The 18930-nt window shown below is 38.0% G+C and overlaps 1 protein-coding gene across 3 annotated transcripts in view; it reads right to left on the bottom strand.

The window, feature by feature from the left end:
* The window catches only part of bmal1a (basic helix-loop-helix ARNT like 1a), a 29289-nt gene extending 12405 nt beyond the window's left edge, over window positions 1-16884 (bottom strand). For 2 of the 3 annotated variants that reach the window (XM_068312434.1, XM_068312436.1), the window contains exons 1-3: window positions 16756-16884; window positions 3980-4146; window positions 1404-1467 (exon numbers count right to left, since the gene is read on the bottom strand). In XM_068312434.1, the coding sequence (XP_068168535.1) occupies window positions 1404-1449 (46 nt within the window). In that variant the 5' untranslated portion in view covers window positions 1450-1467; window positions 3980-4146; window positions 16756-16884. Of the gene's footprint in view, window positions 1-1403; window positions 1468-3979; window positions 4147-15995; window positions 16124-16755 lie in introns of those variants that run through there. The other variant, XM_068312435.1, reaches the window with a different exon arrangement.
* Between the last annotated feature and the right edge of the window lie 2046 nt (window positions 16885-18930).

Here is an 18930-nt window from a genome sequence, read left to right as displayed (position 1 = left end):
AGGAGTTCAGGAACGGGTGAGGAGTGGCTGAGGAACAAGCGTCTCTGGAATAACTGAACGCTGTTTTCTTACTGTTACCAGACCAGCGAACAGAAGTGGGAAAAAAGACATCATTATGTGCCGTGTTCTTGGAAAACCAAACCTTTTTTTTAAACTTTTGTTTATACAGAGCTGAGGTCAGTAGATAAGGGAAACTCAACAAATAGAGGCTGTTTCCAGGAATAGTCAATAAGGCACACATCTAGAGTAAAGGATAGCACACATAAGGCCATGTTTCCTCTAATACTGTACAGGTCAAGCAGCCTGTAAGGAGACACGGCAGCATATCGACCGTCTGATCTGACCGTTGTTTGTCTGTTGTTGCTAGGACGGGTGGAGTGAGTGATCTTGCTCTTTACAACAAATCTTTGCTTAGCAACATGGTTCTCTGATTACAGCAACACTTCGGACAGGAAGTCGAATACACTGAAGGAGACACAGACATGATCTGACAAACAGCCCCTATGTGGTGGGGCTACATTTAACAGTCACACGCAATGACATCAATTCACCCATCTAATGTCAAACGTAAGCTTATATAAGTTTTTAAATAAATTTAATCAGTTCGTGTAAAGGGTTGAAATTTTCATGCCAGGATTAACTTAATAGAGGCGCTAAAATATACAAGGTGACTGTCCTCTCACCCCGTCTTTACATTCTGACTCAGAATAAAAGAAGCCTCTAGCGGTCACAGGTCGGCTTTCTTAAACGCAACGATAGGACATGATCGGGTAGAGAGATGATAATGATGGAGATGATGAGAGAGGAAGAGCATGTACTTTTTCCTGTGACCAGGAAGGAACACCATTACAGTCTTATGCTGTTCCAACACAAATGAAAACTGACCTGATCACAGTGACATGATGAAGGACTAAATACCTGAGCTAATTACAGTAGAACCCACAGACAGAAAATAACCAGAGCACAAACCCCAGTAGCAGCAGAGTAGTATATTATTAATGGTTTCACCATAATGTTAACATACTTCTTCACATATCTGTAATTCAAATAGAAAATTATGTAAACTCAAATTAATAAGGTGTATACAACTCCACTTGATTGTTTTAATGACAAACGGCTGAGGATGATTGAAGGGCAGACAGCAAATGCAAAGAAAGCTAGAACAAATAATACACAATAACTGCAGCTTATCGAGTCATCCTCTCCTTGTGGACACTTTTACATTCAATCATTAAAAGTTAGACGCATGCTTAAATAGGCAATCCATCAGTCATGTTACCTTTACAGACTGCAGCACGTGGTGACAAGAAGTCCGTGTTAATAAACATAAAGGTCAGGGTCAAACTGATCTCTGTAGAAACAGACTGTTCCTGATTAAAAGGCCCAACAGTAACGTCACTCACCACAGATGTTCATCACAGCGTCTGTGTTAAAGTCATCTCCTTCCATCCACTCTTGAGCCCTCAACTGTGAACACACAAACACACCGTGTCTGAAAAGAACTGGCAGTTCCTGCAGAAGAGAGGTCATTCTGTAACTGCGCAGTTTAACAAGTTGTAAAAAGACAAGCGTGAACACTCCAGTCGCCACAGGCGTATTTCACTGAAGACAGATAGAAGGAAGTTTTTGAAATTGTTCCTTCAATTACTCAAAATATCTATGCAGTAAATAAGATGTGAAAATAAAGCCTTGTGAAAATATATAAGAGTTTTTGAGTAAAAATCTGGAATCCATCATCAGAAATTTCATCGTTTTTCTCTTGTAAACTAGCAAACTTTGTTTAATTGTGTCAACCAGCTGAAATCATTCTTTGGAATCCAATCTGAGGCATAGATCAGAAACCTTTTCTGTTGGCAGGCGTGGGATAAATTCTTGTTTCTGCTGCCATTGGCAGCTCAAAGGGTTGATTTAAAATACACAGGGTATTACGTAAATTCAGTCCAGGAATATTCTGTTTCTTTAAATATTTTAGCAATTTTTAAAAAAATCAAACTGAATAGTATAAGCAACATCACTCTTGGGATATGTGATGTATTTCCTACATTTTCTGTGCATACAATGTCAAAATAAGTATTTTGCAATATAATATCACAATACACTTCAAAATATTGTCATTTTAAAATGGAAGGCAGCACATGATAACTTTTCTTCCTTTGTCCTTCATGTCAGAAACTTTATGCAACCGTATGTTCCATTTGTACTAGTTCTATTCTTTTAGCAGTCTGAAGCCTGCTGCCTCTGACAGGAACGCCACTTGCCACCTTTGAAACCAGTTTCAGAGGTCCAGTACAACATTCACTTAGTGCTGGGTGGGTCTACCTGTGATGTGATACAGCTGATAGAACTCCCCTCCCACCCACCCACCCATCTTTAGAGATCCGCATACAGGCGAGGGGGAGAAGTGAAATTTTGATGAAATGATGTGCGCAGCACAAATCAGAAGGCTCCGACAGCAGCTAGCTACAGTTAGCAGCAAACTCAAAAAAGAACAAATATCAAGCCCTGTCTTCACATTAGGAAGACAGCGAAAGTTTGGGAAACTGCTTCCCCTTCAAGCCGATCATGCGATCAATCACAATGCGACAAGGAAGTTAAATGTTGTTTTCTAGCCATCTTAATCCATTCTTTACAAATCACACAGGACATCTGTGCCAAAGTGCCATCATGCTTCTTAAGCTCATGGAAAGTTGGCTTGTTATTTATAATGGCACACCAGAGCTGCTTTGTTCCGCCGTCATTTTGTTCAGCGTAAACATACAAAAGACGTCATAAAGACAGAGTCTCGTTGCAGCGCTCTTGAATCCTTTCTACCAAGACGAATGTCATCTAGGTCAAAGGTGGAAGCAGAACAAAGAACAATCCTCTACTGCGTCAGTGACTGCTTGGACAGAAATACATTCATAAGTCACACCTGCTATTTTAAAAAGACAACATCATACCATAGTAGTGACTGGAAAGACAGGCCTATGTCAAAGTGACATGTCATACATTTTACTATTTGCACTTCACAGTGCTGTATAAAGAGACTAATATTTTTCTTTTCTGCAAAATATTTGTGACAAAAGAAATACAAATTTAATCTGATAATGATAATCCAATCTGGAAAAAAATCCTACAACTTTTTGGAAGCAGCTTTATGACAGGCATACCACAAATCATTTGCTATCTTGGACATGGCATGGGAATAATCATCTGACAAAGTCCACTCATTATCAGCAAACCATAGAAAGTATTCAAAGAAACCATCACAAAATAAATAAAATATAAATAATAAAAAATGCTTAAATAGTGTCACACCAAAGAGCACCAGCTCAGTACTTTGCTATTACATGTAGAAAGATTTACAGAAAAATGTCAAACATTCTTTTACGTATACTCCAGACTCAAAACGAGACAGAGGGATAAACTGACTTATTGAAAAATCCCATTCCTTCATCCTACATCTTACTTCGTCTGTGGCCGAGGTGGAAAAGGGATGGATAACTTTAAAATACAGGGTCTCTGGGCATAGCTGTCCCTGGTGCAGAAGCGTAACAGCAATGAACTTTGGGTGTTTTTCTGACTCATATAAATGAATGCTTAATCGAGACAGAAATATCCCCACAAAGTCCCTGATGGGAATTACATCTCAAACTGCCATTCCAGCCACCTGTATCATGTTATTTCCTTCTCCACTTGTGAGTAGAAAACCATCCAATTTCACAAACAGTTGCGGAGAAAACAATTTGTTGGACTCCTGTAAGTAGATGGACATGGTCCCCAAAAACAAATCAAATTTCAAATAATCTAATATGAAGCGCTGACAATCACGTCAGCACTTCATATGATATTATCGGTACTCTTGTTCAGGAAGGACTAGCTATCATCACATAGCCCTAGTTAGCAAGACAAATTAGCATTCGACATTTGTCACAAGTCAGACTGCAGGAAATTTAAGTGCAAACAGCATGTGCACAACAAATTGAACTGCTTTAGTTACCTGTATAGGAAACTGGAACAGGTCTCCTGCTTGGGCCTGGTGCTGTCTGGATCAGTCCTGGTCTGATTCCGGTTTGTTTCAGTCTGACCAAGTTTCATCCAGTTCAATATGATCACTCTGCTCTGATAAGAGCCGATCCTTAAGCTGCTGGTGCAATCCGTCGACACCTGGACAGATTAAATGATATGTCAAAAATATGACCTAAATAAATGTAAATAAAATAATAATAACAATATTAATATTAATATTTGCAGGAACAAATTTGGACTGAACACGGAAGACTTGAAGAAAGGCAACGTGGAAAACATAAAACTCATAAAAGGTCAGACTCATAATGATTGTTACTAAAATTCAGGATTATTGTCAAATAGAAAAAAATAAGATATTTCTGTCATCTCAGTTCATAACATGTTAAAAAACATGAAAAACTCAACTGAAAGGACAACAGAACACCCATCCAGTAAACAACAGGGATCTTCTATTACTGCCATCATCATTCTCATCATCCCCACCGGAGGAGGGCTGACCTTCTGGGTTTCCAAGACTTAGTTGAATATAGTTACACTTGAATACAAAAAGCTCATATTGTATAATACCTGAAAGGCACACAGTGACACGACACCTTCAGGTTGTGTGACATGATGTGACACACTCGTGTACAGTGGGTGGCGGTATGCACCTTAAGATCTTTGCAGTACATCAGTGAATTCAGAAGAACCGCTTGTTGTGTATCAGCATGGAGGCCAAACGCAGTCAGCGGAGCATTAATGGCTTTTCTCCACAAACAGAAGCGTCTGCCAGCGAGTCATCTCCCCTGTCGTCCTCCCCGCGTCCAGCCAAGCTAAACAAGCTCTCACAGTCCGAGCTGGTGTGACTCATCTTTGTTTATGAAAGCAGATAGTTTGAAGCTAGCTGTACGCTGTCGCCAGCGTGCTGGGTAGCTTTTTGGATATGTTCCCGGGGGTAACTACTTGTTAGGGGCTATATAAAATTAAATTATTGTTGTAGAGAACGTTTTCGGTGTTGTTCCTTCACAGCCTCTTTTTGGCCTCAGACACAAACAACTGAAAGACTTGTTTTCCTCAGTTACAGAGAAAGAAATTTCAACACTGGTGAAGACATTTTTTATTTTTTGCTGTTGTGGTCCATGCTTTTTGTGTGTTTGTGACGTCTTCTATATGTTACAAAAAGAAATATGTAACAGACACCTAACAACCCATAATGAGACTGGCCCGTAATGGATCATAGCAAAATAAGCTTCCTGGCGCCAATCGATTGGTCACCTGATCTATTGGTCGACCAATGTCTCATGCCAGTATGAATGTACCCGTGTAATACATGATGTCACACAACAGAAGAACATAAGGTACTGCCATCATGCACTTTAGTCCATAATATCTTATTTTCTGCTTCAAAACAGGGAACATTTACTGTAAATCTGTGCATTCTTACATTCTAACATCATAATGTTCACAAGATTGAATTACTTTACTCAACAAAAATTCAAACAAAAGGTATTTTGTCATTTTTGGTGGAATACAGGATGTTAAATATGTACTAGTGACAAACTAAAAAGCCCAGGAAGCAGAACGCTACATGAGGACAGACCCAGAAAGCTTTTTTACATGGACAAGGGGAAAACCACTGTCATGATTTAACACTGAAAGGAGCTGGTGCTGCAATGGAAACTGGGTCAGCCAGTCTCTATGGTCTCAAAACTAGGCAGCCTCAATTTCCATCCACCACCTACTTCTGCTTTGTCAGTGAGTCAGCAAGCCATTCATTCAGCTCTTTCCCAGTTCTACACTCCACACCCACTCATACAGTCAGGAAGGAAACAGAAAGCCTCTTCTTACACCAAAAAGCACAGTGATTCATAGGAAGGGATGTTCAGTCGATCAAGCGCTTCATCAATCACAAAAAGCTTTATCAAACTGTGATATGAACCTTGATGGTGAAAACCAAATTAAAAGAAAAACATTCAGTTATATAATGGAAATTCATTTCCTTGGTGTTTAGATATCCATTAAGGGCGGTGCAGTGGAGATCACTGCTGGCAGGGTTCACACATTTATTCCTGCTGCTTCGGCTTTGTGGATAAACACTACAGAACACTTAAACTGACTATACTTTACTTTCTTCAAACACTACAAACCTTCTAGCACTATTTGCTCTATGAAGCGTTACCCTCGCTGTTTGAACAAAATCTAGGGTACTTTAAAAAGTATTTAAATTAAAACCTAATGCTCATTTTACAACAATAAAGAGGAATCAGAAAGCAAACAAATACGTCAAGACTCATCAGTGACAAAATTGTAAATTCCAAAAGTTTAACAGGTAGAGAGAGAGAAGCAATAGGAAGAGGGTATAATCTTGGTGGTCCCCAGCCTCTTGTAATGTTCTATAACTGTCAGGAACCTGGTGATCCACTAACAGATACCAGGAGATTTGTTGAGATGTGAAACTTCAAACAACAGGATTTTGGGAATAAAGGTATTATTTATTAAGATGAAGTCTCCAAACAGAATGGATTATTTCTGATTAATATATTCCATAATGTGGGTGCTGAATGTGCTGTTTCATAATTTGTTTTTCTGTAAACCAATCACATTTATCAATTGTGTCAAAACGTGAGTCAAACATTCTTGCTGATGGTAGGAGTTGCAAAATGGCCTTCATTGCAATTAGATGAAGCATGTACCCATCTAGTTCACTGTTTATGCACAAGCACTACTAAAAAATAATGTGTATACTTATCTATGGTTGAACTCATGAGAGATGAGAAATTCATTATATTTCTATGATTATCCATACATAAAATTAAGATGAAGAATGAAGCAAATAAAATTCATTTTTTATCTACATGCAGTATATTTTTAAATCATGTGATTGTTCAGAATAAGACAACACAATCTCATGTTGATTACCCATCAATCCAGATAGTCATCACTGATCACTGTATTTCATCTTTGCTCTAAAAAAGCCTGTTAGTCTCTGAGCTGTTGGTGTTTTAAGAGCATTTCCCTGTCAGATTCAATCTCACTCGTCTCATTACAGATGTCTCTTGACATGAGGTCATTCACCTTGCATGTTTACGTACAATAAAAAAATAAGCACACCTTTAGCATAATATCTAATACATTTTAGCTTGTATGAATGTGCCCACATGTGGATGGTCACCCACCATATTACACACACTGTAGCCACAGAGTAGCTTGACTGCATTCACACTTGTATTTAAAACCATCCATTACCAAACAGACCATTCATTCGCGGTGTCAAATGTGTCCAATGAACTCAGGGATTTCCACTGGGAGCAGAAAACGACAATCAGACAAATTAAAAGGGAGATTTCCCATTACAGTAAAACCACCACGTGGTTTACATCACGTCATTTCTAGTCCAATTACTTCACACATGAACTCACTAAATTTTCAACCAGTGTCCTTATCACAAGAACACTGTAAAATGCATTGTAGATTTCAAATGAAAACTGCTGCTTCCGTTCAATGTAATCAGGGCTGGCTATGACAGGGCAACTGACAACACAATCAGCATATTCTACCAGGAACAGGGAGTATCACTGTACCAGTCAAATTTTACAAGACAGTCATCTTTTAAACTGCACCATGAACTGGTAGCTGTAATAACTGCTTTTAGGTAACAGGCTGTTACCAAATGGCCTGGAGTGGCGCTTGTGAGGGAACATGGCTACTTCCAGATTGTATGATTAGTCTACTATTTCAGCTTTCCAGTGATGCTGACTGTGTAACAATATAAACCACAGAAACTATAGCCGGTTTAAGAAAATAAGGTGCTAATAGTACTCTGAGTTGCACACCTCCAGTAATAAGATTATTGAGGAGAAACAGAACTGGATCAATATCAGTGTCAAAGACTTGATTATTTGGTCTGGGACAATCAGCAATAGGTGTTCAACAGTTTAATAGTTAGTATGGTTCAAATTCCTGTCATTAAACGCTAGATGATTTCCTGAGTCCTCAGCACAGAGCATTTACTCAGTAATGCATGTCAGAGTAAAGGACGTGTATTTACTGCTGTTGGGCTCAAATGCTGGTTTAAATCAAAAGTGTACCAACCAAAAGCACAACACAATTAGGCCAAATAAATGGAAATAACTTTTTGATTAAGATGCAACATGTACAATGGATGATTAAAAAGAAGATGGCAAAGTTAAATCTGTTCATAAATACAAATCACAAAAAGCAGAAAAATTAAAAGAATAAAGCAATTAAATTGCTGCCAATGAAAAAAACAGGAATCAAACAGAAGACTTAATTGATCAATCTAATATTTTTAAAAAAAATAAATCTTACCATGGAGCCAGACCTCGAAAAGGATTTTAGTGATCAGCAAAATCATAAAACCTATTGTCCAATTAACAGGAGGCCAAGTTAACAAATCTGAGACAATGGTGATATAATTTTAGGTAAAAACATTGAAAAGCTATCAGTGGCCCACACCAGCCAAGGTACAAGAAGAAAAACACACTCATTAGAAGACAATGATCTTTATTATCAATAAAAGTAGGGAAACCTAACAATTGTAAATTTGTTTTGACAAATTCCATAAAAACATTCAGATAAAACATTGTGTTGGTGATGACCAGCTTTCATGTAGGAGGCAGCCTGATATTAATTCCTTCAAACTGGGGAGTGTAAAACAAACCCAAGGATCACAAACTCATTCATTCATTAGAGTCAAAGTGACTGTTCTGCTTGACACAGCTTTTTTTTTTTTTTTTAAAAACTTGTTTTCTGTTTTTTGGTCAAAATGTGTGTTTTTGGTAAACCAGCCTTTGTTCTACTGCTGATAATGAAAGAACAGAAAAAGGTACAAGCAAACTTTTTCCTGATGAAGGAAGAGTCTACTCTTCCTTTTGATAGCTCCAGTACACGGTACACAATATACAGCTGCAGTAGTTCAGTCAAAAAAAAAATTCAAATTCACTGATTAAAAGCTAAAATGCCAAGTCAATTTTTCTTTTACAAATGATGTATTTGTTGCATGTGGGGCACAGAACATGAAACATTAATTTAGGAAAGGCTTCAGATATCGATGACTGGATATGAGTCATCAACTTCATCTTGATGTAGTAACTTAGCAGCAACAGCATGAAGACAGCTGCTTGTCATGCGGATTCATCTTCAATGAGAATTCATCATGCTCTCTTCCTATGTACATGGTATCCATCCATCCGTATGGTATGAAATTATCAATCTAAGTAATTGTCCATAGCACACCAGGACACCTGAAAACATTCACCAGTAACCACCAAACACGTAGTAGTTTATCTTATTAACTCAAGCAAAAGAAGCAGGTGTTAGTGAAGTTTGCAAAGTATCATAGAAAGATATACAACTGCTGGAACAGTTGTTGTACAACTAAAATACAATTACAAGTCACATTTCTCAAAAACAATCAGATCCAAAATCCATCCACGGGGATATGCATTTCAAGCAAAAATAATATTCCTACTCAGTTGGGTCTCCAGGTATTGCTCAAGATTCAAACATTCAACTTACAAACGCTCGTTGATACAAAGAACATATCCTTCTGGAGTTCCCCTTTCTACCTCAACCCAATCACATCATAACATTACCACCCCAAAAATTATGATTTCACGTAATGTCAAAACAACGCAGCAAATCTCAGACTAAGTGAACAGTTTGCTCTAATGTCGGAGTTTGTGTGGCCTTTTTGGGTTTCCTGTTGGCCCATCATTTGCAGCTTTCTTTCATCCACATCTCTGAACTGCTGAGCAGGAAACAATCGCATAATATATTTATGTTCATGGGGACCTTCACCAACATGGACACTGAAGACAACTCAGGGTGAAAGTTATAGCCAGCAATGTAGACTATAGACTACCTGTAAGAAACCTCTGTCACAAACTGCTTGTTATTTCCTATATATTATAAAATTATTGATGGGATTGTCCCACTTCTTTTTCATAATCACTTATTCAGCTTTTGCAGGTTAGAGGGGTTGCTGGAGTCTATCCCTGCGGACTTTCAGGCAAGAGGCGGGGGGTTGTCTCCCCTATTAGATGAGATAGGAACCAATGTTTTCGGGATAGGTTTCTACCTGGTAGCATTAAGTGCTGCTAATGTTTAATTCTGAATGTTTTGCAAATTAACGTTAATTATTGATCAATTGAAAGCAATCAGACAGAGAGGCATGTTGAACTTTTAATGACCAGGAAACCAAACATTCACATAAATCTGGTGGACTACCTCAGTGTATTAGAGCTTGGCTTATCCTCTACACCCCCAAAAATAAAATTCATTAAGCAGAAGAAGTGATGTAAAAGGTACACTAGGGTACTACAGTATTTTTTGGTATACGTGTTGTTTTTTTACATCCCGCTTCAAAGCAGTAATGTATTGTAATTGTCAGCATTTGTGTGTTCATTCATTAGTACGTTAGTCCATTCGTCTGTTAGTCCACCAAATATCTTCCCAACCGTTGCAGATAGAAAGATGAAACAAAAAGCACATTACTCGGGAGGCAAGGGGGATGAAAATGAGATGATGACCTTGAGAAAAGTAGGTCAAGGTCAAATTTTAACTTTTGTACACTCAGGAACTGGAAAAGATAAGGGAGAAGGCCAGTGTGAGAAGACCGTAGATCAAAGCTACTGGTTTGATCTATGAAAGTAGGTCTGAGCACTAGCTTTGATCTTTGACCTCTGTAAGTAGGTCAGGGTAAAATTTTTATTTCAGGAGGGTCGTGGGATATTGCAGTCTCTGACTGCATTGGTTCTTGTTTTGTCCTGTAATTGTTTCTGGCAAGTCTTAAGGAATTGTACCTTCATATTTATAGTCATAATGGCATTTAAATGACCTCAAATGTTGATCATAGATTGAAGTTTAATTAATAACAACTTACAAACAATTCAGCTTATGAACAACATCTCAGAACCAATACAGGATTACCTGTATTAGATTCTATATTCTCTTTTGCTGGTACAGCAACACACCTGGGGTGGTGGTGCCTGCTGCTGCTGTACTCTTCTAGTGGTATAATTATAGCAGCCTTTAGGTGTATGACTACTGGGGTGGGCCACGTCGTATTGTTCACAGTAATACCGCTATAGTTATTAAACAAGGTCTAAAAAACTAATAATGTGGTTTCTGACTTGTTGATGTAATGTCATGCATTTCACATAAATTTACGCAGGGCACTGCATGCAATGGACGTGGTTTTGCTACAAAAGAACCTAGACACAGACAAACCATAGGACTATGCAAAAAATGCAAAATAACTGTATTAAAAAAAGAACTACATCGACTTTATTTCACCACTTCAGACAGAACCATCGGATCCAGTACAAAGCATGTTAGAGAGGAGTGTTCAGCAGTTAACGCTACCCACAGCCAACACAAAGCATGCTTGTTCAAAACAACATCACCACAACTTTAACCAGACATACTCCAGAAGCGATGCTGGAAAGACATCGCTGAAGCAGTCACTACTTGTTTGGCAAAAAAATATGATGAAGGAAATGTTTTTTTAAGACAACATTCCTGCATTGATTTTTGTTTAGTTTTTCACTGCAGTGAGCAGCATTTGATGTACACTATTTTATAGTGTAATATGTTTGTTTCGTGCTAATAAAGTAGTAACACTTATTGTGTACAGTTGCATTTTGAAAATGTTGTCATAGTATCAAAAATATTGTATATCTTTATTGACAAAATTCCATGCATTATTGTGATAGAACTACACTACCACCACATTCAGGCAACATCAAAGTACGAACATAAAGGTATGGAGTACAAAATGACATTTGTTCACCACTACACCCCTGATAAACATTTACAATAATAGTTAACACATATTGTATATTGGTCACGTCAGAATGCTAAGCAATTCTGCTTGAAATATAACCCACGCTGTTAGCTCCAGAATAAGACTTTGATAAGCGACAACAAATAATCTATTCCATCCAGAAGCAGCTGGAATCTGCTGCCACAGTGCAATAACTTCTTTACGCCAATTCAAAACACAGACCCAGAAGTTGCTCGCTCTTAGAAAACACTTCTAACCACTTCTGACCATCACAGGTGTTTCCAGTTCATCTTTCTGATTAAAACCCAAATTATGTTCAACTTGGCAGGAGTAACCTGAACATTAAAAGTCACTTCATGTCACTTAAATACATTCGCTTCCAAGGCGTTTCTTCTATTGCAACACATCTCTAACTAGAACCAAAACAGTCAGACACTGCAACATCACGCCACACCCATGAATTCAAAAATTTAACCTGAACTACTTGCATAGGTCAAAGATCAAAACACTAGCTTTGATATATGGTCTTACTCACACTGGCCTTCTTCCTAGTCTTTCTATCTTATCCGGTTCCTGAGCGTACAAAAGTTGAAATTTGACCTTAAACTAGTTTTCTCAAGGTCATGGTCATCATCTCATTTCCATCCCCTTAGCCGCCCGAGTAATGTGCTTTTTGTTTTGTCTTTCTATCTGCAACGGTTGTGAAGATATTGGGTGGACATACTAACGGACGGACAGACGAAAACACAAACACTGACAATTACAATACATCACTACTTTGAGGCAGGATGTAATTATGGCACCTGTTGTTTCATCCGTCCAACCACACATAAGGTCAGCAGCAGCACCTTCTGACTGTCATCATGATTCAGAATCCACCTGAAAGCACTTCTAAAGCTCACTAATTAACACTTTATCCTTCCATTTTCTTGCTCATCGCAAGCTGGGATAGGCTTCAGGGTAACCCCTGACCCACAACGCGGAAAAGCAGCTAAAGAAGAGGCAATTATAGTCATCTTATGTACAAAAAAATTGATGGCTGGATGGATAGATGGATGAACACTATGTCTCCAAAACCAACAATTGGCTGTTTAATCAGGATGTGACAATTTCTTATGAAAATATTTTATATTTCTCTGGCCAGACTAGCTGAGAGTGAAATATAGTGAACACGTTTTATTTGTCAAAAACATAAACATATAAAAATCTTTGGTTCTTTTCACTGACTCAAAAAAGATGCTTGGTTCTGTGTCAAGTGTATGAGTCTGCAATTATGTTTGCTAGATGGTGAAAATTTTAATACCATTGATATTACACTGATGTATTTTGTTATGATTGACTTGATATGACGTCTCAGGACTGACAATATCTAAATATCGTGTTGATTTCAATTGTTCAGCTGGAAAAACACAACTGAATTTGAGTTCACAGATTGCTATTTACGTTGTCAGCCAGCACCAACAGATTTGTACCAGCTCACCTCATTTTCTCATGCAAAAGCTTGAACAAGCTGCAATATAGTGACCTTGGTTAGATTTTTAAAAAAAAACAACCTCTTGGACGACAAAGTTGAAAAGTGATCAAATCGGAATGTTTGATTTCAATAAATGTTGATTCACAGAAAAATAACAGACATGAAAATGACAAGGATTTTAGAAATATGTCTGTTCAGTCCATTCATTATCATAATAATTTCTAGTCCTTATCTCACAAACTACACACTCGAGCTTAACCAAATTTTTATCAATAAACGATTTTTATAACCATGTTAATTATTTTTAACTCCCAATTATCCTTGTGTATACCACTGGCACAAGCAGAAGGAGTCAAATCTAGCTTTGACTAATTGTAGTTAAATGTTATTAGTAAAAAAGATATTTCCGAATGTACAAGAAGAATATTTCCGGACTTAACAAAATTTGTGTTTCAGTTGGTTTTTTGCATCCTTCACTCTCCAAGTACCTACCACCACCCATTATTATTCATGATGATATTGTCCCTCTCTAATTGCACCTTCAGGCACGATAACTCATATAGCTTTATAAGAGATTCCTAACTACAGGCTTAGTAAACCAGATGCGTGTGTAGGAAAATCCCAACTACAACTGTGGAATTTACCTGTAAAACGAAGGGTGATTGGACAAATCAGGTGCATCCCTGGAAAAGCTCTGATTTTCATCTAATGAAATAAGAGTTCAATAAAGCTATACAACACTGCATACATTACTATTCTGAGTTTTGATTATAAGGTTATAAGGTTATAATCCAAGTCAAATATCAAGAATGACTATTTCCTGAATGAACATGGATTTCAATGATGATAGTAGCACAGAATTTGATGGTTTTACAACAGATGTTATGGAGATATCTCACACGAAGTTGAACAGCTTGTTAGAGAATGACACACGGGCAGGTCTCCAGCCTCACGGACAACATGACCTGATGCCAACCACCGCCCAACACGAGACCATCCGTCTGTCTGCTGACTACGAGACTCTGCTAACTAACAGAGTGTGACATGGTGTGCTGGCTTCACCTCTCCCCCTTAGTCTCCATCTCTCTATCAACAGACAAACAGAACTGAACGACATAATGATCACATTCAACTTGACTTTCACCAGAAACTTTCCCACCAACTTCTGGGAGCTTACTGGCGAAAAAGAAAAAAGCCAGACAGACAACTACAGGTACTTTTATATTGGCCAACTGACAGAAAAACAACAACAAACAGTGCTACAAGGAGGAATGAAGGAGGAAACAAAAATTGGATGGGAACACTGATATAAATTTACGTGTAACCGGATTTAAAGCATAACATTAGAAAAAATTCCCAGAATTGTTTTAAAATACAATTTGTGATTAGATTTTGCCCATATACTGATGTGTTCATACATATTTTTAAGACTGGCTACATATATAAAGCAATAAAAAACCATTAAAAAATATATCGTGTCTTTCAATATATAATTGAATAGCATAATTTTGCTGAAATGATATGATGAACAAATATTTTCTGTGAAGTAAAACACATTTGGAACTTTAAAAATCATTAAATCCTGCTTCAAAGCAGTGATGTATTGTAATTGTCAGCCTTTGTGTGTTTGTCCGTCTGTTTGTTCTTTAGTCCACCAAATATCTTTGCAACCGTTGCAGATAGAAAGATGAAACAAAAAGCACATGACTTGGGCGGCCAAGGCAATGAAAATGAGATGATGACGTTGAAAAAAGTAGGCCACGGTCAAAATCCAACTTTTTCACACTCAGGAACTGGATAAGGTAGAAAGATGAGAGAGAATGCCAGTGTAAGACCATAGATCAAAGCTAGTGCTTTGATCTTTGACCTATGTAAGTAGGTCAGGGTAAAATTTTGAATTCAGGGCTGTGGTGGGATGGTGCAGTCTGTGACTGCCTTGGTTCTAGTTTAAGTTATGACTGTTTTTTTATGATTTGAGAAGCAAGACTGTGGTAATCATGTACAGGGTAGCAGTTCAAGATGGCTGGCAGGGATGGAATAGTTATGTGAACCAGTCCTCAAGTTCTTCAAAGTAAAAAACAAATATAAAACAAGAACCAAGGCAGTCACAGACTGCAACATCCCGCCTGAAAGTAGTACCTGTACCTGAACGGTTGCGAAGATATTTGATGGACATACGAACAAACAAACACATGAACACTGTTAATTACAATAAATCACCGCTTTGAATCGGGATGTAATTAACAAGTTAATAGTCTTTTTGAACATATTGTCACTGTATTTGGTATATCTTAGACCTCTAAACTAGTTTGGAGGTCTTTGTTTTCCAAAGACAGGTTTTGGCTTTCGTATCTGTCACCCCACCTTCTTGATCAGAATAGCAAATGGCCTTTCTACTAATTTATCACAACAAACCCAGTTATCAAAACGACTTTGCGGTAACAGCGGTCAGTCGAGATAAGCAGTAATGTGTGTTTCCACCTGTCTAAGGATTAAAACAACACCTCTCTGGTCAAGTCTGAAGTTCAAAGTAGACGTCTTTCTGGTCATGTGAAGGTTAACACTGACTCTATTGACGCAGAGGCAGATTTAAGTGGATGATTATTTCAAGTATGACAAAACACAAAATATAACCACAAGCAAAACATTTACAAATAAAATGATCCATAAGAAAAATTTAATGTCTTATAATCGCCATCGCTTGTTAGTAAGCTCTTCTCCACAAACCTGAATACTTCCACAGGAGCCCACGGACGAAGCCCTCTAGGAGCCCACTCGTGTCAACCAGTGGCTTCACGAACCCACGAACTTCACCAACTGGTGCAGAATGCAGTGAATCCCAAAACCATGTCCACCCCTTCCGAACAGTGGACACTGCAGACGCGGGGCGCTCGTCACATTTCCACGGTCAATGCCAACACCGTGTCACGATATTTCGCAACCATTATTATGGTTCTGTTTCGAGTTTGCCACGATCTGAATGGGTGGACACCACACGGTACTGTGTTACTCAAGCAAACGTGCTATGAGTGGTTTTCACAGCTGGGTATATGCTATCGAAGAAACTGTGTGCCAAATATGCTGGGCCTGTTTACATCGCTAGCGTGCTAGCATTGGATAGCATTACCCACTTAGGTCACGTTTAGTTAACATTTAACAAGCCCACGGAAGAGCACTTACGACTGCACCAACCCGACCACATTCACTGCCTTTAACATTTAAGGCTAGCTGGGAACGTCGGAGGAAGTTTCCCCCCTTTTGTCCACAACATGACTTAATCTCGTTGACTACTATTAGCATCCAGCTCCTAGCTAAGAAACTGTCAAGTTTAGCTAGCGAGCTAATGTCTCTCCTGCTCTAGAAAACCCCACTGACATTACCACATCGATGGGAAAACATCGACGGTATCCACCGCGCATTAAAACCAAACAACGTCTCAAACGCGTATTATCCACAACATAAAGGCTTGTTTGCGGTGTATACTTACAGTAAGTCCAGTGATATTTGCGTATCCATTGGAAATCGCGTGTAATATGTAACACCAACCCACAGAACTGTGACATAAACGATTTTCGATCGGTGACCCAGTTTCTCTTCACCGTCATGCCTGTCGGACCACTAACCTAGTTTTTGAACCAATGGCATCCATCCTCCCACGGTAGGTGCCCGTCCAGCCAATCAGAGACAGGTTCACCACGGGAAAATATGATTGACGTGTGAGTGAACCAATAGCAGACGGATAAAGCGGAATGCAGCGGCCACTTAAGAGCGAATGCGCCTATAAACCAACACTGCATCATGGGCCGTGTATACAGTATTACACGGTGGGCGGAATCCACGGGCTGGACCAGAGCCAGAATCTCCTGCACTGGTGTCATACTTTAAATTTGTTCGCTCAAGTCTTTTAATATGGACAAGATTACGTGTAAAAACACATATTTTCCTGGTTAAATGAATTATTTCAATTGTATTGTTCAGTTTTACTAGTTTGGGAAAGTGTGTCTCCTCTCCTTTATATTCTTTTTCTAATGTGACGCCTGAAACGCACGTAAATGAAATCAAACTTTTCAAAATGACACTGATTTGTCAGAATTTTGACTGGGTCAAGTTCCAGTGTTGCCTGCAGGTTGCTCAATCTCGCCGCCCCTCACATCTTTAACATGAATTCCTGTCTTCTGATTGCGTTTCAGAGGTTAGACACTTTACCGATTAGATACACAGTATTTTAAATTTCTTGTGACGCTAAAAAAATAAACAAATACATTCATATATAGTTGTAATGCCCCAGAAACTAAAGCTTGATTAAATATATGTAATTAATGTAAATAATAATTTGAAAAAAAAATTTAACACCAGTTCTGACTAATAATGCTCAAGATTTGTATGATTTTAGGACATAAAACCGCTGCAGTAGATCATTTCACTTTAATCCATTTTATGTCTCTAAATATTTTAATAATACCAGTTTTCTGCAGCAGTTATACAAGAACAGTCCACCCAGACAAACTTCCACAACAGATATAGTGAGATATCATGGCCTGATTTTATTGTCATTTTTCTTTTCATATTGCTTTATTGAGTCCGAGAGCATACAGTACCTTATATCTCCATATTTTTTTGCTGCAGCATTTTAAACGAAATTTTTAAGTTATCAAGGTGCTCAGACATAAACCAAGCCACCTCATTTCTCTTACAATCCCTATTCCATAAATTAATTGTATAGTTTAGGTCAGAATAACACTTTAATGGACTTGCAGAGGAGGAAATGCTCGTTGTATTATAAATATATAGTAGTGGACTGTACCACAAAAAAACAAAAAAAACTTCACAAAGAGTTGGATTTGTTCCCCAGCAGCACTTATTCCTAATAATATTTTTTAAATGACCAGAGGATTTACATTACCTCCATGAGAAAAAGGACTTGGTCTGCAAAAATTCTGAAAATTGTTATGGTCGAGCTGTAGTTTGACGTGTATAATTTGTCACTAGATGGCAGCGTTGAGATATTTTTAAACAGCAAGACGGGTACGAACAGGCTTCGAGTTGAGCGACTGTTCCATTTGTTTAGTATTCCTAAAAGTCGTTTACTCTCTTTCCTGACGTACGTAGAAAAGATGTGGGACGCGGAAATATACAGCATACTAAATATTTTATGATAGAATACAGGGTTTCATGATGTCAAATCTAAATTTATCCAGCAAAGGATTAAATACGGTCTGTATTTTTAAGTTAGTTTATTGAATTCAGAAGAGATTTTCAACATTAAAATTGGAATATCTACATTTAGATAAATACATTTATGATAACAACAGACCAAGTATATGTATTGTATTGTATTTATAGTTCATTGTGGTATGTAAAAATTGATTGCCATTATGACTAAATGATCAATTTTGGTTTAAAACTAGTGTTGATATAAAGAGATTTACAGTATAGTATACCGATTAATTATTGTTAAAGAAAAGTTCTGTTTTATTCACATGTAGTCCTGTTTTTAATAGCGCACTCTATCACAATTTTCATTGAAATGTATTTTTTAATGAGATATACAGTACAGTAATAAACCGTGTGAAGGGTTGCGCTGGGTTTTTCCGTGCGGAGGGTCCGTGAAGGCATCATTCTATCACATGGCAGGTGATCGTGGAGGGAGCTCGCGCTCCAG

Source organism: Antennarius striatus, chromosome 4, assembly GCF_040054535.1.
Source record: "Antennarius striatus isolate MH-2024 chromosome 4, ASM4005453v1, whole genome shotgun sequence".
Lineage (NCBI taxonomy): Eukaryota > Metazoa > Chordata > Actinopteri > Lophiiformes > Antennariidae > Antennarius > Antennarius striatus.
This window is presented reverse-complemented; position numbering and strand designations above follow the sequence as displayed.